Source organism: Setaria viridis, chromosome 9, assembly GCF_005286985.2.
Source record: "Setaria viridis chromosome 9, Setaria_viridis_v4.0, whole genome shotgun sequence".
Classification (NCBI taxonomy): Eukaryota; Viridiplantae; Streptophyta; class Magnoliopsida; order Poales; family Poaceae; genus Setaria; species Setaria viridis.
In genome coordinates, this window is record NC_048271.2 from 39,782,402 (window position 1) to 39,802,070 (window position 19,669).

General features: G+C 48.1%; 2 protein-coding genes across 2 annotated transcripts; both read left to right on the forward strand.

Annotated features, from left to right (window-relative positions):
- The first annotated feature begins 1,082 nt into the window (after positions 1-1,082).
- LOC117840557 (premnaspirodiene oxygenase) lies at positions 1,083-2,828 on the forward strand. Its single transcript, XM_034721074.2, has one exon. The coding sequence runs from the start codon at positions 1,216-1,218 to the stop codon at positions 2,767-2,769; it is 1,554 nt and encodes a 517-aa protein (XP_034576965.1). The 5' UTR covers positions 1,083-1,215; the 3' UTR covers positions 2,770-2,828.
- A 12,335-nt stretch (positions 2,829-15,163) lies between these two features.
- On the forward strand, positions 15,164-16,372 carry LOC117835647 (F-box protein At5g49610). Its single transcript, XM_034714996.1, has one exon. The coding sequence runs from the start codon at positions 15,164-15,166 to the stop codon at positions 16,370-16,372; it is 1,209 nt and encodes a 402-aa protein (XP_034570887.1).
- Positions 16,373-19,669: the final 3,297 nt, after the last annotated feature.

Sequence of the window (19,669 nt, forward strand, 5' to 3'; positions counted from 1 at the left end):
TTTCTAGGAATTAGTGGTTAAAGATAGAAATGTTTGAGTTAGGCAGAAACGGAGAAGAATATTTTCTCCACCATGTATTAGTACCGTGCATGGTTTTTCTCCAAACTAAAAACTATATAGACTTTTCATAGAATTGTATATATTACGACGATAGGGTTTAAAGTTTTCATCATTGCCGAGTACAACTCATGTCCTGCTTGCGTATTCCACACCACACCAAGATGACCCTGCTGGTTCAATGTCCACAAAACCATTTTCTGTATTTTAAAAAAATATGGTCAAATTAGTGGTTAATAAACACTTAAAGTCAAGTACCTATATATATGCATCTCTCTAGCTACCAGAGTAGTACGTAGTCGTAGTCGTCTCATCAATATGAATTTGTTGTTGTTTAGAAAGGAGATTAGCAGATGCATGCTATATGTACGTGCAGGCCGGAGGAAACAGATAGGCACCGTCACCTCCCTAATTTCTTAATCATTTGCATTGGTGTCCTGACTGCCCTCTACAGTCTACACCATGCCAGCGTAGAACGATTCGTGTTTGACTGAAGCAAGTCAAGTACGTGCTTAGACGAAGCCCGGTCGGTCCTTTTGAATAACCAGATCATGAGATTCAGCCTGAAAAGTATTTTTGAAATAAGGCCAGCCAGCTTCATGAGTTCATTCAGCTCAGCTGCCACCCAAGGTCGTAAGAGGCTACCGTATTTTTGTTTCCTAGCTAAGCTTACGGGAGTTGTCAGAGAAGTCATATAACGTCGTTGAACGAGTCGATCGTAGTAGTCCCGTACAGCATGCATCCTATGAGATGCTGCCTCATCGTCTCAGCATTCTAGGGGAGTTGCCAGAGAAGCAACGGGGCTGACTTTTTCGAGTCGTTCGAAACAGATTATTCGACGCTCGATCAATATACATTATATGTATCATATCATCGTTCGGAAGACAGTTCATGAGCACAAACCATGGCTGACTGTTTCAGGCAAGAGGGCCGAGAAAATTAGCAGAACGATTTGGAGGTTTGTTTTCGACGAGCCATGGCAACTAACGCATGCAGTAGACCAGTAGCACAGCCACTCGATCACAGCACTATAAATAGAGGGGCACATGAGCACATCAGATCATCAGCTCATCACAGAGTTGCCTACGTGACCACAACTCTCCATCAATCGTGCTGGTCTACTCTACACAGCCTACACCACCACAAGTTTAGTCAGCCATGGAAGCACACGTTCTGTGCCAACCCCTCCTCATCTCCGCCATCGCCGTGGCCCTCGTGCACGTCCTCAGGCGCTTCCTCCTCGGGCCCAAGAAGGCGCGGCACCCGCCGGGCCCGTGGAAGCTGCCGGTGATCGGCAGCATGCACCACCTGGTGAACGTGCTCCCGCACCGCGCGCTCAGGGACCTCGCCGGCGCCCACGGCCCGCTCATGATGCTCCAGCTCGGCGAGACCCCGCTCGTGGTGGTGTCGTCGCGGGAGATGGCGCGCCAGGTGCTCAAGACGCACGACGCCAACTTCGCCACCAGGCCCAGGCTCCTCAGCGGCGAGATCGTGCTCTACCGCTGGGCCGACATCCTCTTCTCGCCGTCCGGCGAGTACTGGCGCAAGCTCCGCCAGCTCTGCGCCGCCGAGGTCCTCAGCCCCAAGCGCGTCCTCACCTTCCGGCACATCAGAGAACAAGAGGTGGCGAGTCAGGTGGAGAGGATACGAGCGGCCGGGCCAACCACGCCGGTGGACCTCAGCGCGACGTTCTACAACCTGGCGATCAGCATCGTCTCCCGCGCGTCCTTCGGCAACAAGCAGAGGAACGCCGACGAGTTCCTCACGGCGATGAAGACCGGCGTCGCCCTGTCCAGCGGGTTCAAGATCCCCGACCTCTTCCCCACCTGGCGACCGGTCCTTGCCGCGGTCACCGGCATGCGGCGCACCCTGGAGGACGTCCACAGGACGGTGGACTCCACCCTGGAGGGGGTCATAGAGGAGAGGAAGCGTGCCCGGGACGAGAAGGCGAGGTCCGGCAAAGCCGCAGACGCCGCCGCCGAGGAGGAGAACCTCGTCGATCTCCTCATCGGCTTGCAAGAGAAAGGTTCCTCGGGGTTCCACCTGAACAGGGACAGCATCAAGGCGATCATCTTCGACATGTTCACGGCGGGGACGGGGACGCTGGCGTCGTCTCTGGACTGGGGCATGTCGGAGCTGATGCGGAACGGGAGGGTGATGGGCAAGCTGCAGGGCGAGATCCGGGCGGCGTTCCGGGGCAAGGCGGCCGTCACGGAGGCCGACATCCAGGTGGCCAGCCTGCCGTACCTGAAGCTCGTGATCAAGGAGACGCTCCGGCTTCACCCGCCGGTGCCGCTCCTGGTGCCACGGGAGAGCATCGATGAATGCGAGATCGAGGGCTACAAGATCCCGGCGAGGTCCCGGGTCATCGTGAACGCGTGGGCTATCGGGAGGGACCCGAAGTACTGGGACGATGCCGATGAGTTCAAGCCTGAGAGGTTTGAGGGTAACGCCATGGATTTTATGGGGAGCAGCTACGAGTACATACCGTTCGGTGCTGGCCGGAGGATGTGCCCTGGCATTTCGTATGGGCTCCCTGTGTTGGAGATGGCGCTCGTGCAGCTCCTCTACCATTTCGATTGGTCCCTGCAGGAGGGTGTCGATGAGGTTGATATGACGGAGGCGCCGGGTCTTGGTGTCCGCCGCAAGTCGCCTCTCCTGCTCCGTGCCACTCCCTTCGCCCCTGAAACAGGGTGCAACGTACCTGTATAAGCTAAATGACATCGATCCATGTCTAAGTGTACGTACAATTAACTTATAGCACGTGCATATGTTAGTGTGAGTGTATAACATGTGGCATTGCTTCTGGTGCATGCAAGGTTAACATCAGGGAGTATATATAAGTTTTGTTCCTAATAAAAAAAGACATATATTGCCTTAATTAAAAAAGGTTTGTGGATTCGATAGTGGAAGGCAGCTACTCCCAGAAAATCAAGACTTAAAAGGAGAGGAAAAGCTAATTTAGAAACAACAGAAACCCTGACTGAGCAACCTACTTGTCTCCATCGACTGCATAGCTGCATTCCTCCATGGTCATCACATTATCAGTCGAGAAACCACTATATTTTGGAGGAGTTGTCGAATGTTCTTGAAACTCTTTTCCAACTAGACGGAGTGGAAAAATATAATTACCGGCGGCCCAATGATGTTAGGTTATGTTCATCCGGTCGACAACAGGAGTGACGAGCTCCCGAAGCTATCTTCCAGATGACCGAGAAACCTGATGTGCAGTCGAGACACCCTCACACCCATCAGATCATATGTTCAGCCAGTGGGTTGCTATTAATCCCACATGTCAGTCAGCCACTATGAGGAACTAATTGATGGTCCACCTCATGGTTGCATCGTGTGATTCACTCTGGTTATATGGTCAGGAGCCGGTGCCTGCGAGGAGCGAAAAAAAAATTCACTATGCCATCAGCCATTCCTATCTGCAGATCCTTCATCCATAATTGTGCTTTCATGTTGATGTATTCATTGGCCTGTTGACAGTCGAGAACAGAATTTTGATAAAACTCATGCTATAAAGTCTGCAATTGTACTACACTCTCAATTTGGTGCAAAGGTTACCCTATCCATGCTTTACTTCCAAAACGCTGCTCACAACTCAAGATGGCCTCTATGGCCTCGCTTCTTGCGGACCAATTCACAGTGTGCAGTGCAGGGTTATTCAACTGGCAGTTCTAACCACATCCACAGCCTGCCGGTTGCGTCCTACCAGCTCTCAAAGCTGCAAAAGACAGCAGACTGGAATACCGCAACTAGAAAGCTGCAATCAGAAACTAGTGACATAAATTCAATCTTTCGGTGTCAGATTCCATTTACATACCAAGACGCTGCAACCAGAAGGCTGATTACTTGGCAAAATCAAAGAGGCTCCTCAGTGGCGGGATTTTACATGTTCAAACACCGCAAGGCCTTGCCTCAGGGTCATGGCTGCTGTAAAATTATGGGTTTGTTCATAAGATCCCAGACCAGACCACCAAGTGCTTTTATTTTTCAAAAGAAAGAAAGTTGCATCAGGACTAGACAAAAGTGTGCATAAAACATTTAGTCTGGGTTTAGGAGTATGTACCATACTTCCGTCTGACGGAGTTATTCTCTGCATTTTACTATACTCTCCCACAACCTCATAAATATGCTGCAAGAAAGTGAGCATAAACCATTTGCAACAACCTTCGCACAGCTGACAACACCCACACCATAGAAAACGAATGTCCCCTTTTCTGATGCGAGACATAAACTATACAATAGTTGCAACTGGCAACACAACTTACATTGCCACATAAATAAGTTTAGTCGCATAACAGGGAGGTTGCTAAACACTATAATCTCCCTTAGTAATCAAAATAAAGGTTAAAATGCTTCAACATCAAAATTACAATGTTTTACCAAGGCTAAAACATATCTTTCACCTAAAATTCTGGATACGTAGAACCTAGAAGATAGTTAACAGGCACTAAACCAGCATATGATACTACAATCATACATATCCAGCACAAAACGCCAAACTATAAGTTCATTCAAGCATGTGCCTTCTACTACAAAAGAAACATAACTTCCACATCCTAACAAACTTGCTCCAACAAAGATGGGTACCTGATTAAACTGAAGTGGTTCTTAACTTCTTGTTCATGACTGTGCTCCAGATCAAGAAGATTTGACTTCTGGTTTATGTATCTAATGCGCTACATGTGAATCTGCCCTCTGTTTTCTAGTTCCAACCAGCAAATGACTCCGAGAAAAGGGGTACATAAGGCAGACACCGTTTCCACCCATCGCGTTGACATCCAAGCTAGGTTGCGGATCACATGTACTTTTCTACGATCCATATCATAGCACCTTATTGTATTGTCCAAATCCGAAATAAAATATACCAAGTGGCATTCCGGATGAACAGCGATAAGACTATAACACTGAATAGGACCAAAACTGCTCATTCCATGTAACTTTGAAGTCCTGACACTATGCTTGAAGATCCACTCATCACTAGAATAGTCCTCAAGAACAAAAACTGTCAGTTTGAAGTCATGCTCTTCGACAGTATTGAGATAGTAAAGGCACCCTAATGATTGCCAAATGAAACCATCATCATTGCCGTGCGGCACAGGAATGGTCCTCCACGCCCCCTCAGTGTCAACCGCCAGTACATCCTGATGCGCAGATGCGAACATATGGAGAATGCCATTGAGAAATACGGTGGTCAGATCATGGCACAAGCTCGCTTCGTCACTCCATCCACTGTCCCTGTGAGTCCACTCCCCGGTCAACGACGAGTAGATCTCGAGCCCATCGATGAAGACGTAGCTGTCTACAGGGTTTTCATCTGTCTCCACGAACTCGAACACATGGAAGTGGGGGGAGACGGCCGGGTCGAACCCGAGCCGCGCCGTGCAGATGCTCCCAGCCTGGCTGGCGGGCAGCACCGCCCATTGTTCGGTAACCGGATTGCAGACAACGTAGCGGACGGTTCCCGCGGCCGTCCAACTGCGGCAGAGGAGGCGGCCGTTGCAGTAGACCAAGATGTTGATGTCGGCGTAGCCCGGGAGGAAGGAGAGGGAGGGGCGGATCAGAGGCACGCCCCTCCCCGTGACGTTGGTGAAATGGCGGGCACTACCGGAAACAGTAAATTCGCCGAGTGTAAAACGTGTGCCGAGTGCATTTTTTCGGGCACTCGGCAAACACCGTCTTTGCCGAGTGTACACAATGAGGCACTCGGCGAACATAAAACACTCGGCAAAAAGGAGGTTTGCCGAGTGCCAAAAAACAGGCACTCGGCAAACAACTCCTCGACACTCGGCAAAGAAGACACACTCGGTAAATCAGCAGCGCGTGCGTCGCACGTGCGTCGTCCGTTAACAGGTTGGGCCGGCCGTTACACCTTTGCCGAGTGCTTGCCGTGCGACACTCGGCAAAGTGTGATTCGCCGAGTGCCAGCCGCATACACTCGGCACACTCAAAAGTTCGCCGAGTGCCTCGTCCGGACACTCGGCAAACTCAACACTTTGCCGAGTGCTATCCTAGAGGCACTCGGCGAACGCAACACTTCGCCGAGTGTTTTTGGCGGCACTCGGCAAACAAAAAAAAATTTCCTTCCAACAGCTTCCACACTTTTTCTACTCCCCACGTAGGACATTTGGTTATACATATTGAAAGTTGGTCTATTTTCGGGTCTGTTTGGGATTTTTAATGCTTTGTTTGCATTAATAGGAATTTTTTGATTGAAGTCAAATTTTAACTGCAAGTACTTGAAATAATGGATTGAAATCAGTGAAAAAATCATATTCATATTATGGAGACCGGATTGAGGTCTCAACCAGAAAATGAAAAGAAATTTTGAACATTGTTTTTAAAAAACACGACCACGAACCTGTGGTTCAATGGTTGTTAAATTGTAAAAAAACCAAACGAAATGTAAAAATCACAAGATTTGTCAAGATGTCATTATATTATGTGTGTAGGCTGTGGTAAAAAATTGAGAACGTTTCGCCCAATTTCTGACCTATGATGCTTAGAAACCGACTAATCTCCTGGAAGGATTCATAGAAGTTAGAAAGGAGCCAATAAGATTTGGTGTTCAAGTGACACTTGAATTAAGGAGTGCCTTCAAATCTTTTTGTACAGGCAACATACAACACATGTTGGTTCATGTCAAAATTTGGAAATTTTTCGGATGCATTTGATATTTTTTATTGATTAAATGCAATTATAGATTTTTATTAGATATAAATGGAATTTGAGCTATAACTGCATGAAATAATAGAATAATTTCGGTAGAAAACTAATTTAACAATTTTTTAGTGATTTTGACACGATTTTGAACAAGTATATTAGAAAAAGGCCACTAAAATACGTTATTTCATGTAACGTTTCCGAGTGCACCCAGAAAACACTCGGCAAAAATGGCATTTTGCCGAGTGTTTTCTATGTGCACTCGGCAAATTAGTTGCACGGGCCCAGTTTCTTCGGCCTCGCTTGAAAAAAAAAATCCCGAATTAACTTTGCCGAGTGCCCTGGATCTGAGCACTCGGCAAACACTAATGCTTTGCCGAGTGCCCCCGATCTGGCACTCGGCAAAGCCTTGCCCTTGTGCGGTTTCGTCCCTTTGCCGAGTGCCAGATCGCGGGCACTCGGCAAAGATTCGAAGTTATCTCCGGACTTAGCGTTTCGTCGATTCATTTCCGCGCCGCTGTTGCCCCGTCCGCCGGCCCCCGCGCCCGCCTGTCTCCCGCCTCGCCGGCCGCCACCGCCTCGCCGGCGCCCATCGCCACCGCCCCGCCGGCCGCCACCGCCCCGCCGGCGCCCCTACCCGACGCGAACCCGACCGGCCGCCCCGGCCGCCCGTCTCCCCCGGCGCCTGCGCTCCGTGCCGCCCGACCGCCGACGCCCCGGCCCCGGCTCCCCGCCACCGGCGCCGCCCGACCGCCCGCCGACGCCCCGGCCCCGGCTCCCCGCCACCGGCGCGCCCGGCCCCGGCTCCCCGCCACCGGCGCGCCTTCTTGCCCCGCCGGCCGCCCACGCCCCGCCCCCGGCGCCCCTTGCCCGGCGGCCCCGGCCCACCGGCCGCCCCCGGCGCCCCTTGGCCGGCGGCCCCGGCCCACCGGCCGCCCCAGCCGCCCCCTGCCCGGCGGCCCCGGCCCACCGGCCGCCCCAGCCGCCCCCTGCCCGGCGGCCCCAGCCCACCGGCCGCCCCCGTTCCGGCCCCGGCGCCCCCTGCCCCTGCGTCCCGGCGTCCCTCACCCGGTAATGATTTTTTTTTGAATTTAGGAAATCTGAATTAGATAGTAGGTTAAAATTAGAAATTAGATATTAGAAATTAGAAATTGTAGGGCTTTAGTTGTTGAAATTAGGAAATTGTAGAGCTTTAGTTGTTGAAATAAGGAAATTGTAGTGCTTTCGTTGTTGAAATTAGGACATTGTAGGACTTTAGTTGTTGAAATTAGAAAATGATGGTTGGCTTTGGAATTTAAGCTATAAGAATGTTTGTGGAAGTGAGCCATCGTGCCATTCATTCTTCTGTACATGTGGTTGTCGGCCATCGTAGCGTTTCATTTGATGCAGGTTATGGAAACCTCCACGTGTAGGGGAGGTGCTGCCGAAATTTTTAGTTGACAGTTGTATGTTTTTTTTGCAGGAGAGGCTACGTTACCGTCCTCGAGTCGTCACTTTGTACGATAGCAAGGTGAGTCATCCTACACATCTATTTCCGTATGATGGTCGTATATCACGTAACCTAGTTAGGCGTCTCCCGTTCGAAAGAGATACGTTTGGAAATATGCAGATGTTTGCATATTTATAACCGTATCTGTTTCGAATTGTCCACGTTACTTTGGACAGCACGAGGATGTGTAGGTGGGTTTAGTTTCCATAGTCTACTCCGATCCGAGTTAGAGTTTCGGCAGCACCTCCCAATTGTTCTCCGGATACACAATCTCCATCACAGGACGTGTATTTGGAGAACAGCGGGGAGGTGCTGCCGAAATTCTATCTCGGGTCCGAGTAGACCATGGAAACTAATCCCACCTACACATCCTCGTGTGGGATTAGGACCTATCTTCACCTAATAGACAATAAAACACTCGGCAAACAGGTAGACTTCGCCGAGTGTATTTAAATAAAACACTCGGCAAACAGGTCGACTTCGCCGAGTGTATTTAAATAAAACACTCGGCAAACAGGTAGACTTCGCCGAGTGTCGGCCGTCAGACACTCGGCAAAGCTTCCGTCGCCGTGACAGACCGTTAACGTCTTTGTGCCGAGTGTTTAGTTTTGCCGAGTGTATTGTGGCACTCGGCAAAAGGTTTGCCGAGTGCCCGACGATCGACACTCGGCAAACAGCCTGTTTGCCGAGAAAAACTTTGCCGAGTATACTTCGCCGAGTGTTACACTCGACAAACCAGTTGCCGAGTGTAATAGGGCCTTCGCCGAGTGCCTGGGGCACTCGGTAAAAGAACTGTTTCCGGTAGTGCGGGCCGCCTCCCTTCAGGTCGCTCTGCCGTCTCCAGGCCCTGGCGCGACCTCATTGAAACATCATGGCAAGCGATCGGTGCTAACCGACTCGCATTTGAATCAACGGAGACGTTGTAGCGACGGTACGATCGGAGCAGCGTGACCGTACAAGAAAAAAAAAATTCCCGCTCCAACATTTGATGATGTTGCATGCAACAAGCGCTATTCCCCACTCTCGCAGGCTGCATCTGCTGACTGCTGCAGCCACGCAAGCAGCATATCCATATAGAACAATAGCGTGCCAGTGCTAAAACGCTAAAACGGATCAGAGAGGCTGCACTTTTCAGCACGGAAAAATCATCTCCCTCCAAAAAAATCAAATTAAACTAAAAATAAATGAAAACTTTTGCAACATCTCACATCACCAGGTGCCACATTGATAATCAATCATCTTAAATAAAAGGTTAAGTGTATATGTTACAACTTGCAACCTCTATAACAAACAAAGAAAAGAAACTGCAACATATAGAATCACTTAACAAAACATTAGAAAATAATTATTGAAACATATGAAAAAAGTTAGGGCAACAAGTACAAATAAATGAGTCAACTAATTGTAACATTTTCAGAGGTATCTTACAGGAAATCAAATGAATTGTTGCAACATTACATATTTCTATAGAAAAGATTGGTTGAACAAGCACATGCAACATGAAAAAATTATTGTTGAAACAAACTCAAAGAACACCTGCAAATAAAAATCGAGTCCTGGAATGGAGCACTGAATGTCCAAAAAAAATCATGGGCCACCCCAATCTTACAGAAACTCGTGGCTATGAACAAGACATCCATGGAGGACCATTACATAATCATCACCGTTGCCTCCACGAACGAACTCCATGACCTCGCACATGAATGATTACCACACCACTGACGGCCTCGTACAGGGAGAGCTAAGCTGCCACCTATCTAGCTCGGAGGAGGACCATGCGCAGCGGAGGGGCCACGCCACCGGACCTCAAGCGTGAGCTCGTGCGTGGGGCCGAGAGAGACAGAGGGAGAAGGAAGGAGAGAGAGGAAGGGAGATGAGTGGTTGAAGAAGAGGAGGAGCACGAGAGGATAAGGGTCAATGGGGGAGAAGGGCGGTTGACTGTTCTGGGGACAGCTTTCAATATTTTTAGCTGGTTGACCGTCACGTGCCGTCGTACCAAGCGCCCCGCCGCCTTCGTCCGATAATTTGTTTACGTGTCGGACATAGGAAGCATAGCATTACCATTGAATCAATGGGTATTCATGTTTTTTTTGGAAAGAGATAAGTTGTATCCTTGTTGTTCATGGTACCCGGCTGACATGATCCTATTATGTACTGTGTAGTGATGATACTTGTGTGTGCTTTCTATGATGATAAAAGTATGCGTGCTGCTTTGTGCACTATGAGAGCGTATATCTAGTTTGAAGGTACTCAAATTTGAAGGAACTATTGAGACCGTATATGAGAGTATAACATAATCAATGTAAAATGATCACTACCTCATGAAATTTGGAGGTTCAGATGCACGCAGCTTTGCCACTTTACACACAAGTCTGAGCACATACTACCGGTGTAAGTGGGGCTGAGTGGTTGGGTGTATGTCTCTCGACCATGAGTAGATGTAGGTGAGATTAGTTTGGTTGCCTGAGTGGCCACCGCAGCCAGGCCCTCCGCATGCAAAAAAGGAGGCGGGATCCTGGCTCGCCAGAAACGCAGGTAACGACCGTTTTCGGCGGGCCAGGCTCGCACGGTGCAGTATTTTGTATGGGTAATGATGCAATTAGCACGTAATTAGCATATATTAAGTGATATTAGTATGTATTAAAGAATATTAAACTATAATAAGATAAATTAAGGATTATTTGAGCATAATTATTAAAAACTATTATGATAATTATTATTTAATAATTTTGATTTTATGCAACGTATCTTTGGACGGGTAACCAAACAACATCTCTTCTCGACCAGGCTCAATAGATACAACCAACCGCATTTGCATATATCTAGCCAGTTCAGACCATGCAATCAACCAATTAGACCCAAAAACTCCGAGCTAATATAGATACAACCAACCGCGTTTGCATATATCTAGCCAGGCCAGGCCATGCAATCAACCAATCAGACCCAAAAGCTCCGAGCTAATATTCACTTCAGATTTTTAGTTGGCCAAGTTTTTTTCTTTCCAGTAGTTGGCCAAGTTTGTTGAACATCTCATGATTTGTTGTTTTTCCAACCTTTCTCCTTTTGTTGCTAACATACACGACTACACGTGCATATAAAATGTGTGACACAGGTTGTATCGCTTCTGCTCTGTTTAACCCTTATATCTTTAAATCCTCTGATGCGTATACCGTGTGAAGGTATATCGTCTGTTAATGTAATTTTTCAAGAGAGCAATTTGGAAGCTACTTGCTGTGGATATGGATCCAAACAAGTAAAGGCCCTAAGATTCGGAAGAAGACTAGACTTTTAACATGACACAAATTCTCTGGGAACTAAACGAATCCAAAACATACAAAAGATACATGGTTCAGATAATTGTCAACTACAGGGAAAACACAAACTTAAAATGACAGGGTAAAACAACTCACGCAACACAGCCACGGTCACCGCATCCGCTTCTGCTTACAGCTCTGGAAATGCGACCATTTCTCATAATCAACGTCTCAACGAACACCGCATCACACTGGGCTAGATACCTTAACTTTCTGTCACAAGAATTTCTGTATCACAGAGGAGTAATTTGTTTCCAACTAAGAATACAACGAAACTGACCACAAAAACTAAAATGTTCAGCTTGGTCAAGTCAAATCTCCTTCAAACAGTAGCCCATGTCGCTTGGATTTAATGGAATTTGAATATGACCACAAGTCATACGATATGGGTACCACTCCAAGTGGATGAAGTCTTAAATGTGGGTGAATTATCGTTTTCTTTGTTGCTTGCTGGATCACATAATTTGACTTTTCCATATATACAATTCAGTTGATTCTGCAGTTTGATTGGATGAGATCGAATGAGCACTTTGGAAACTACTTATGGGATTATGTGCAGCTATAGAGGCAATTCCAGAATGGTTCAGTGCAAAGGTCAAGTTGAGCAGGGATCGGTAGGACATGCTTCTTCTGGGTACAAGGGAGTCATAGATACAGGACCACAGCAGCTGATTACAACCACACCAGAAAGGTGCCCTAAGATCTCCCTTGGAAATCAAAATACAGGTTAATTGCTTCAAAATCAAAATTATGATGTTCCACCAAGGCTTAAACATACTTTTCAGCTGAGTTCAGGAGATATATAGAATAATACTACATGCCATGATTTTGTGATTGAAGTCTGCGACGTCAATCATTCGGGCGTGGAAGAAAATACCAAGCGGCATCTAGAAGGTCACGAGAAAACAGTGCGCGATAGAGGACAGGGCAAAAGGAATAAACAGTGACTCTACTATAGCCAGGACAATTATTGAGGAGCAGAGCGCCGTCTAGCTGTCCATACAACAGAAGAGGTGCATGATTGAGGAGTCTCCCGAAGCCTCTGCTGCGGTTATAAAAGGAGAAGCCGGGCGAAGCATTCCGCATCAACACACCACCGACGATAACCACCAAGAAGCAAGACTAGCAGAAGACCTCCATCCACACTCCACTCACAAATACTCCATGAAGACCACCACCACCTTGGAAGTGATCTGAGGAATCCCCACCATTAGTAGTAACACCCCACTACCATTGTATCACTCCACCACCTCTGTGATATTACAATAAAGGGAAGCCGTTGGAGCTCATCCTGCCGTTTGTAAGGTAATTAAGGTTTGTGCTAAGTGCTTGGGGTTTCCCAAAAGGGAAAGCCGCATGTAAGCTTGTCCCGTGGAAATGGATTGAGCTGTCCTGGTAATATTCCTGCCTTCCATTAAGCTCGTTCGTATGGGGCGATGTCTCTACGCTAGGGACCATAGAGGAGAAACCTCTGCGTTGTCGTTCTCATGTTAGCCCTGGTAGCGGCATTTGAGGAGAACTCTGTGTGCGCAAAGAAGTGTTCCCTTCGGGTGGAACTGCCTGGGGAGACGGTAGAGCCTGAGTCCTGTGTGCGCGTGGCTGGGGACGGTGAGGGTGAAGACCGGGCTAGCCTGGTTCTGAAGCGAGCTAGCGACGCATGCAGGGAGTACCGAGTAGGAGTGACACAAAGCATAGCAACACGACCGACTGAATCCTTGATCTCGCCAACTCGCAAAAATCCTGAGAATCAATTTAATCAATCCATACGCCTACTCAAGCACCCGCGCATACCATATCTGCTGAATAGTTGCTGAAAGAGACCTCGAATAGTTACTCAATAATGCAGAATAGTGAGCGAATAGTGCCGCCATCTTTTGCTCATCCTGAGGTACTCCACCCACTCGCGGTGAGTGCCTGAGCGCTGTTCGTATTCCTAATTTGAATAGTGATCTGAATTTGAATAGTGCCTCTCATTTGAATAGTAACCAGCGATTTTCCGTAATTTAAGGCGCTTGAACTTAGAGTCGTAGTGAGCGTAGCTAGAGTTTTCCCTCCCCCTACTGGTATAACCCAACACTAAAACTAGCATATGGCAAACAAGTCCACAATCATATTTATCCAGCAAAAGAAGCGAAACTAAAGTTCACATGAACAAAAGCTTCCACATCTAAAAAAATCTTGCAACAACAAGATGAGTACCTGACCATTGCACTAGTTCTTAACTAGTTATCCACGTTGATTTCCATATCAAGAGGATTTGATTTCTTGCTGACCTATCCAGTGTTCTATATCTGGTCTTCCTCTGTTTTCTAATTCCAACCAACCGAGGACTCCGAGAAAAGGGGTACATAAGGCAAACACCGCTTCGGCCACTCACGCATACACCCCATGTTGCAAATTACAAGGACTTCTCTACGATCCATGTCATAGCACCTTATTGTATGGTCCAAATCTGAAATGAAGAATATCAAGTGGCACTCTGGATGAACAGCAATCAGACTATAGTGCTGCAATGTTGGATAAGAATTTTTTGTTCCAAGTAACTTTGACATCCTAACACTGTGCTTGAAGACCCAGTGGTCAGTAGCATAGTCCTCGAGAACAAAAACTACTAGTTTGAAGTCATACACTTCGACCACATTCAGATAGTATAGTTTCCCTCGAGATTGTCCAATTAAACCATTGTAGTAGCCGCGCGGCACAGGGATGGTCCTCCGTACCTTTCCCTCAGTGTCAACCACCAGTACATCTTGATGCTCAAATGCAACCATATGGAGAAAGCCATTGAGAAATACAGTGCTCACATCATGGCACAATCTCGCTTTGTCACTCCATCTACTGTAGCTGTGAACCCACTCTCCGGTCACCGACGAGTAGATCTCCAGCCCATCGACTGCACCCGTCTCCACGAACTCGAAAACATGGAAGTGGGGAGAGACCGCCGGGTCAAATCCCAGCCGTGCGGAGCAGATGTTCCAAGACTGGTTGGATTGGGGCACCGCCGCCCATTGTTCGGTAGCCGGGTTGCAGATGACGTAGCGGAAGGGGCCTGCAGCCGTCCGGCTGCGGCAGAGGAGGCGGCCGTTGCAGCAGTCCAATATGTCGATGTCAGCGTAGCCCGGAAGGAAGGAGAGGGAGGGGCGGATCAGAGGTTCGCCCCTCCCCGTGACGTTGGTGAAGTGGCGGGCCGACTCGGGGAAGCGCTCGCGGCAGGTGGTGTGGTAGAAGAAGCCGGCGAGGGTCTGGGGCAGCTTCTTGCGGTGGTCGGGGTGTGAGATGAGATCACGCCAGTGCTTGGAGACGCACTTGGAGCGGCAGAGCGACTTGATGGGCAATCTCGACAGGATCTCCACGATGAGGTCGTTGCTGAGGCGGGATGCAGGGTTCCTCATCTCCTTGGTGCCCGCCGCCATGGCAGAGATTGGACGCGGCTGTCGGTGTGTGGCGGCGGCGGAGGGGAGGGGAGGGAAACTGATGAGACGTGAGGTGGAAGGGTGGTTTTCCCCCAATTTGTTCGCGGAAAATGTGGCCCAGGCCCAGCTCGACTAGAATAAGCCCAAGCCCAGAAACCAGCCCCCACATTTCTGTTTTCACTGCGAGTCTGCGACCCACACGGGCAGCAGCCGGCGAAATGGAATCCGGCGAGGGCGGCGGCTGCCGTCTCCCGGAGGAGCTGGTGGTGGAGATCCTCCGCCGCCTCCCGTACAGGTCGCTCTGCCGCTCCAGGTGCGTCTGCAGGTCCTGGCGCGACCTCTCCTACCACCCCGACCACCGCAGCAGGCTGCCCCAGGACCTCGCCGGCCTCCTCTACACCAACCACGCCCCTAGCCACCTCCACGGCGACTTCGCCGTCCGGTTCGCGCCGGCCGGTTCGTCCCCTTTCCCCGGCCTCGGGTTCCTGCCGTGCGGCGCCCGCGCCCTGCCCCTGGACTGCTGCAACGGCCTCCTCCTCTGCCGCGGCGGCGGCGGCGGCGGATGTCACTACGTCTGCAACCCGGCTACTGGAAGATTTACCACGCTCCCTGTACCGGCGTCTGGATTCCAGGCGCTTGCCCTGGCTGCCTTCGAGCCCCACGGCGCGTCGCTTCGATTCCATGTGCTCAACTTTGCAAGAGCCGAGCCTGTGCAAAAGGTCTTCTTTGATGCCGATTTCGAAGAATCTGAAGATGATACTCTCTCGGACACCGATGGTGATGCCTATGGAGGCGGCGAATTGTGTGATTTGTGTGAGGAGAGCAGCAAGTTTTGTGTTAAAGGCCTTGAGGTATTCTCGTCAGAGACCGGCAAGTGGGTGCAGAGCCGCGTTTGCCGTGAGTCCCGTGTCAGGCTGGTTGAAGGAATGGGCAGTGTGTTCATCAGTGGCTATGTTAATTTGCTCACTCATGAGAGGAAGGTTCTTGCTGTCGATCCAGAAGGCTGGGCATGCCGTCTGATTTCCTTGCCTGTATCCAGCTTGTTTGGGTTGGTTGGGTGCCTCGGACACTCTCAGGGATTCCTGCAATATGCTGTACAAGAAGACTGCACCTGCACCATGATGCAGATTTGGACTCTGAAGGATTTCGAGAAGGGAGAGTGGATACTGAAGCACCGATTTGAGATTGAAGTGGCTCCGCAGACAAAGATACTGTTTGATTATGCTGGTAATGCCTTGTGCTCAGAAATTTTCTACGTAGTTGTGTTTCATCCTGAAAGGGATCTGGTGTTCCTCCCTATTGAAGGATACAAGATGCTCTCCTATAATTTGATCAACACCGAAGTAAAGGAGATATGCAAGTTGGAACCAGAAACAAGGCCTAGATTCCTAGTTTATGTGCCCTCATATGCAGATTTTGTGAATTGATAATTTTGATACGCTAATTCCCAGTGGCATTAAAGTGCACATCTGGGAATTATAGTGTGTGTTCTTTTAAGTCTGTAGAATATCATCGTTAATTTAAATGGATGTTTGGTCTGTTCATTTTCGTTTACATATTCTCATTAACCGTTGTTCTTTATCAGTTGCAGCACTTAAAATTGATTTTGCTATTATGGAAGAGAAGTGAACAAATATTTATCTCCGGTGCCTGTTTAAAATGTCATTTCACTGACTACCAGTTGGGAAGTATATAATTCATTACTCTGAGTCACAATGATATAGATGACCTATGACCAAAATATAAGCAGCTATACTGGTCCTTCTGTTTGGCAGGAATCATGCACGAGAAAAGCTTAACTAAACTTTTTCTAATAGTTTGTGCTTTTATACTAGTATTGACCAAGATATATTATGTTTTAACTACTACAAAGCCGTGTACTAAAAACTTATCTCCAAGAAAATCACGTGCTGAATTAGTCACTAAAAGTACTGAATTGGCACCGACTACTCCTGATTCACATTCAGTACTTAGTCCTACTCCTTAAGGTCACCCACCTAAATTCTAATCTGAGGACACACTGCAAGATTGTTGATCCCAGTTTCCAGCAGGGGCAATCATGTGTCTCCAAGTGATGATGTACTGTTACTTAGTAGTATTAAGCTTTAATCTATTGGAAAGCTTGATTGAGATACTAACTCGTTACATCTTGTATAGCAAGGGTTTCTGTTTGGCTTATAAGCACCATGCCAGGAAGCTGTACTTCCTAGCTCATTTCCTGATTCCTCTCTATAAGATGTTTACCACTGTTTTTTGTTACAGCATTTCAACGACTTATTATTTCCCCTATGAGCATTAACTTTGGGTATTTTCACTAGATCCCTTAATGATGTCCAAGACTGCAAATTGACACTGATGTCATTTGAGTTTACAAGGAATTGGTCAAATCATCCATCTATGCAAACACAACTGCATTTGTTAGGATTTTGTGCTAAGCATCTTGCAGGTGACTTGGGCACATACTCTTAAGCAATAGGATTGTGGTGAGAGGATTAAGAAAACGCATAGTGCTCGACAAATTTGTGTTCCGACTACCTCAACATGAGGAAAGACTTGCTGCATCATCTGTGAAATGGAAAATATGGAAAGTAGAAAAATGGAAAGAAAGCATATGTGGTATGAACCATCTTTCAGGAGACTTGCCACTGCAACTCAGGATAATAGAGTAAACTAAACCAGTGTCAATGCTGTGAACTTGGTAGTCCAACATATGGAAATTTTTCATTCTAGTACCAGAATCATTAGAATCCCAACTATCTTTTTCATTCTGATGTTGGATCATTGATCTTGCGTGAACCATGAAAATTGCAGAGTTGCATTGGAAACATGATATTGTAGTGCATAGAAGGAAAACATGATATTTATAAAGTACATTCTTTTTTCTTGATCTGTAGCCAGGTTCCTTTCAAGATTGATAAAAAATTGTTATTAGAAAGCTCTGTTATTAAAATTCAAGAAAAAGAAAAGAGTGTACTGCATAGAACTTTGTTGTTAGAAAGCTATCTTTTCTTTCGAAGAATCATGTTGCTGAATATACTCCATATCGAATAGAAAGAAAGAAGGATGAACTATGGTATGTGGTTATTTCCTTATTACCTTTGCCTCCAAACCTTAATTTATTTTCCCGGATTTATTTGCTTTTAATCCACGGTGGAAATGGTATGTGATTTCAATATTATTCTGCCATGGATCTCACATCAGATCAAATTGGCATGGAGGACCTATTTTTACCTTACGATTACCGCTACTCAATCCACAGCCGGCCGCCACCTCTCACCACCTATATAGTCTCTCCCCCCAGCCCCAACCATTTCTCCCGATCTCTTGGTCCATAGCAGATTGATCTCAACACTGCCATGGAGGGCCCCGACTCCAAGAAGAAGCGCAGCCCCGCCGTCACCGGCGCCGCAGCCGGCGGCGGCAGCGGCCTCACCGAAGGCTTCATCGTGGACATCCTCTCTCGCATCCCCGTCAAGTCGATCTGCCGCTTCAAGTGCGTCGCCCGTCGTGGCGCAGCCTCATCTCCCACCCCGACAGCCGCAAGAAGCTGCCCCAGACCCTCGCCCGCTTCTTCTACTTCGACGAGTTCGATTCCTGCGTGTTCGTCAGCCTGGCCTAGCCGCCGCCGCCGAGGAGGAACGGGCGGCTGCGCCCTCCCTCGCTCTGCGATTTCGCCTTCCTGCCCGCGAACACAGGCGGCGGGCCGCTGGACTGCTGCAACGGGCTCGTCCTCCTGAACTCCCGGAGCTCCGAGCAGCGCGCGTCCTACGTCGTCTGCAACCCGGCCACCGAGAAGTGGACCACCGTGCCGCCGGTGCCGGAGCCAACCCAGGCCGGCAAGATCTGCGTTTCCAGCATCCTGTGCTTCGATCCGGCCGTCTGGCCGCACTTCCATGTGGTCCGATTGCTTGAGGCAGACGAAGACGATGGGTTTACCGAAGAAATCCTGTTCGAGGGGTTTGAGATCTACTCTGAAACAGGTGGCTGGGTTTTCCATCCTCACAACAGCGGATGGTCTCCTCAGAGCCACCGGAGCAGGAGAACCTATTTCAATGGCTTTCTGCATTTCATCACTCGCGATGAACGCGCTGTCGCTGCACTGGACATGAAAGGGCAGACACGGAGAACCATTCCTGTTCCGCGAAGCAAAGATGTTGAGCTCATTGGGCATTCTCAAGGGCGCTTGTTCTATGCGGACAGGGATGATCGGAAATTGAGTATAGATCAAGATTATAGGAAATTGAGTAACAATGACCGGAAATTCATTGAAGATAGATTTGAAAAGAGACTATTACTATCGGCGGTTGGAGGTAGACTGCTTTTGATCATTTCGGTTCTATCCAATTTACCAATGTTTATGATGTCCTTTTTTAAGGTCCCGAAGGGAATTCTTAATAAAATGGATTATTATGATCAAGATTTTTTTTGGCAAAATGATCAACATAAGAAGAAGTACAGATTAGTTAAATGGAAAATTTTGTGCCAACTAAAAGAACAAGGTGGATTGGGCATACAAAATCTAGAACTACAAAATAAATGCCTACTTAGTAAGTGGCTATTTAAATTGTGTAATGAGGATGGGACTTGGCAAGAATTATTAAGAAATAAATATCTAAAGAACAAGATGTTAGATGTTAGGTCAGGTTATAAAGAAACCAGGAGACTCACATTTTTTGATGAGCTTTATGAGTGTGAAAGATCAGCTCCTTAGCCTGGGAAGATTT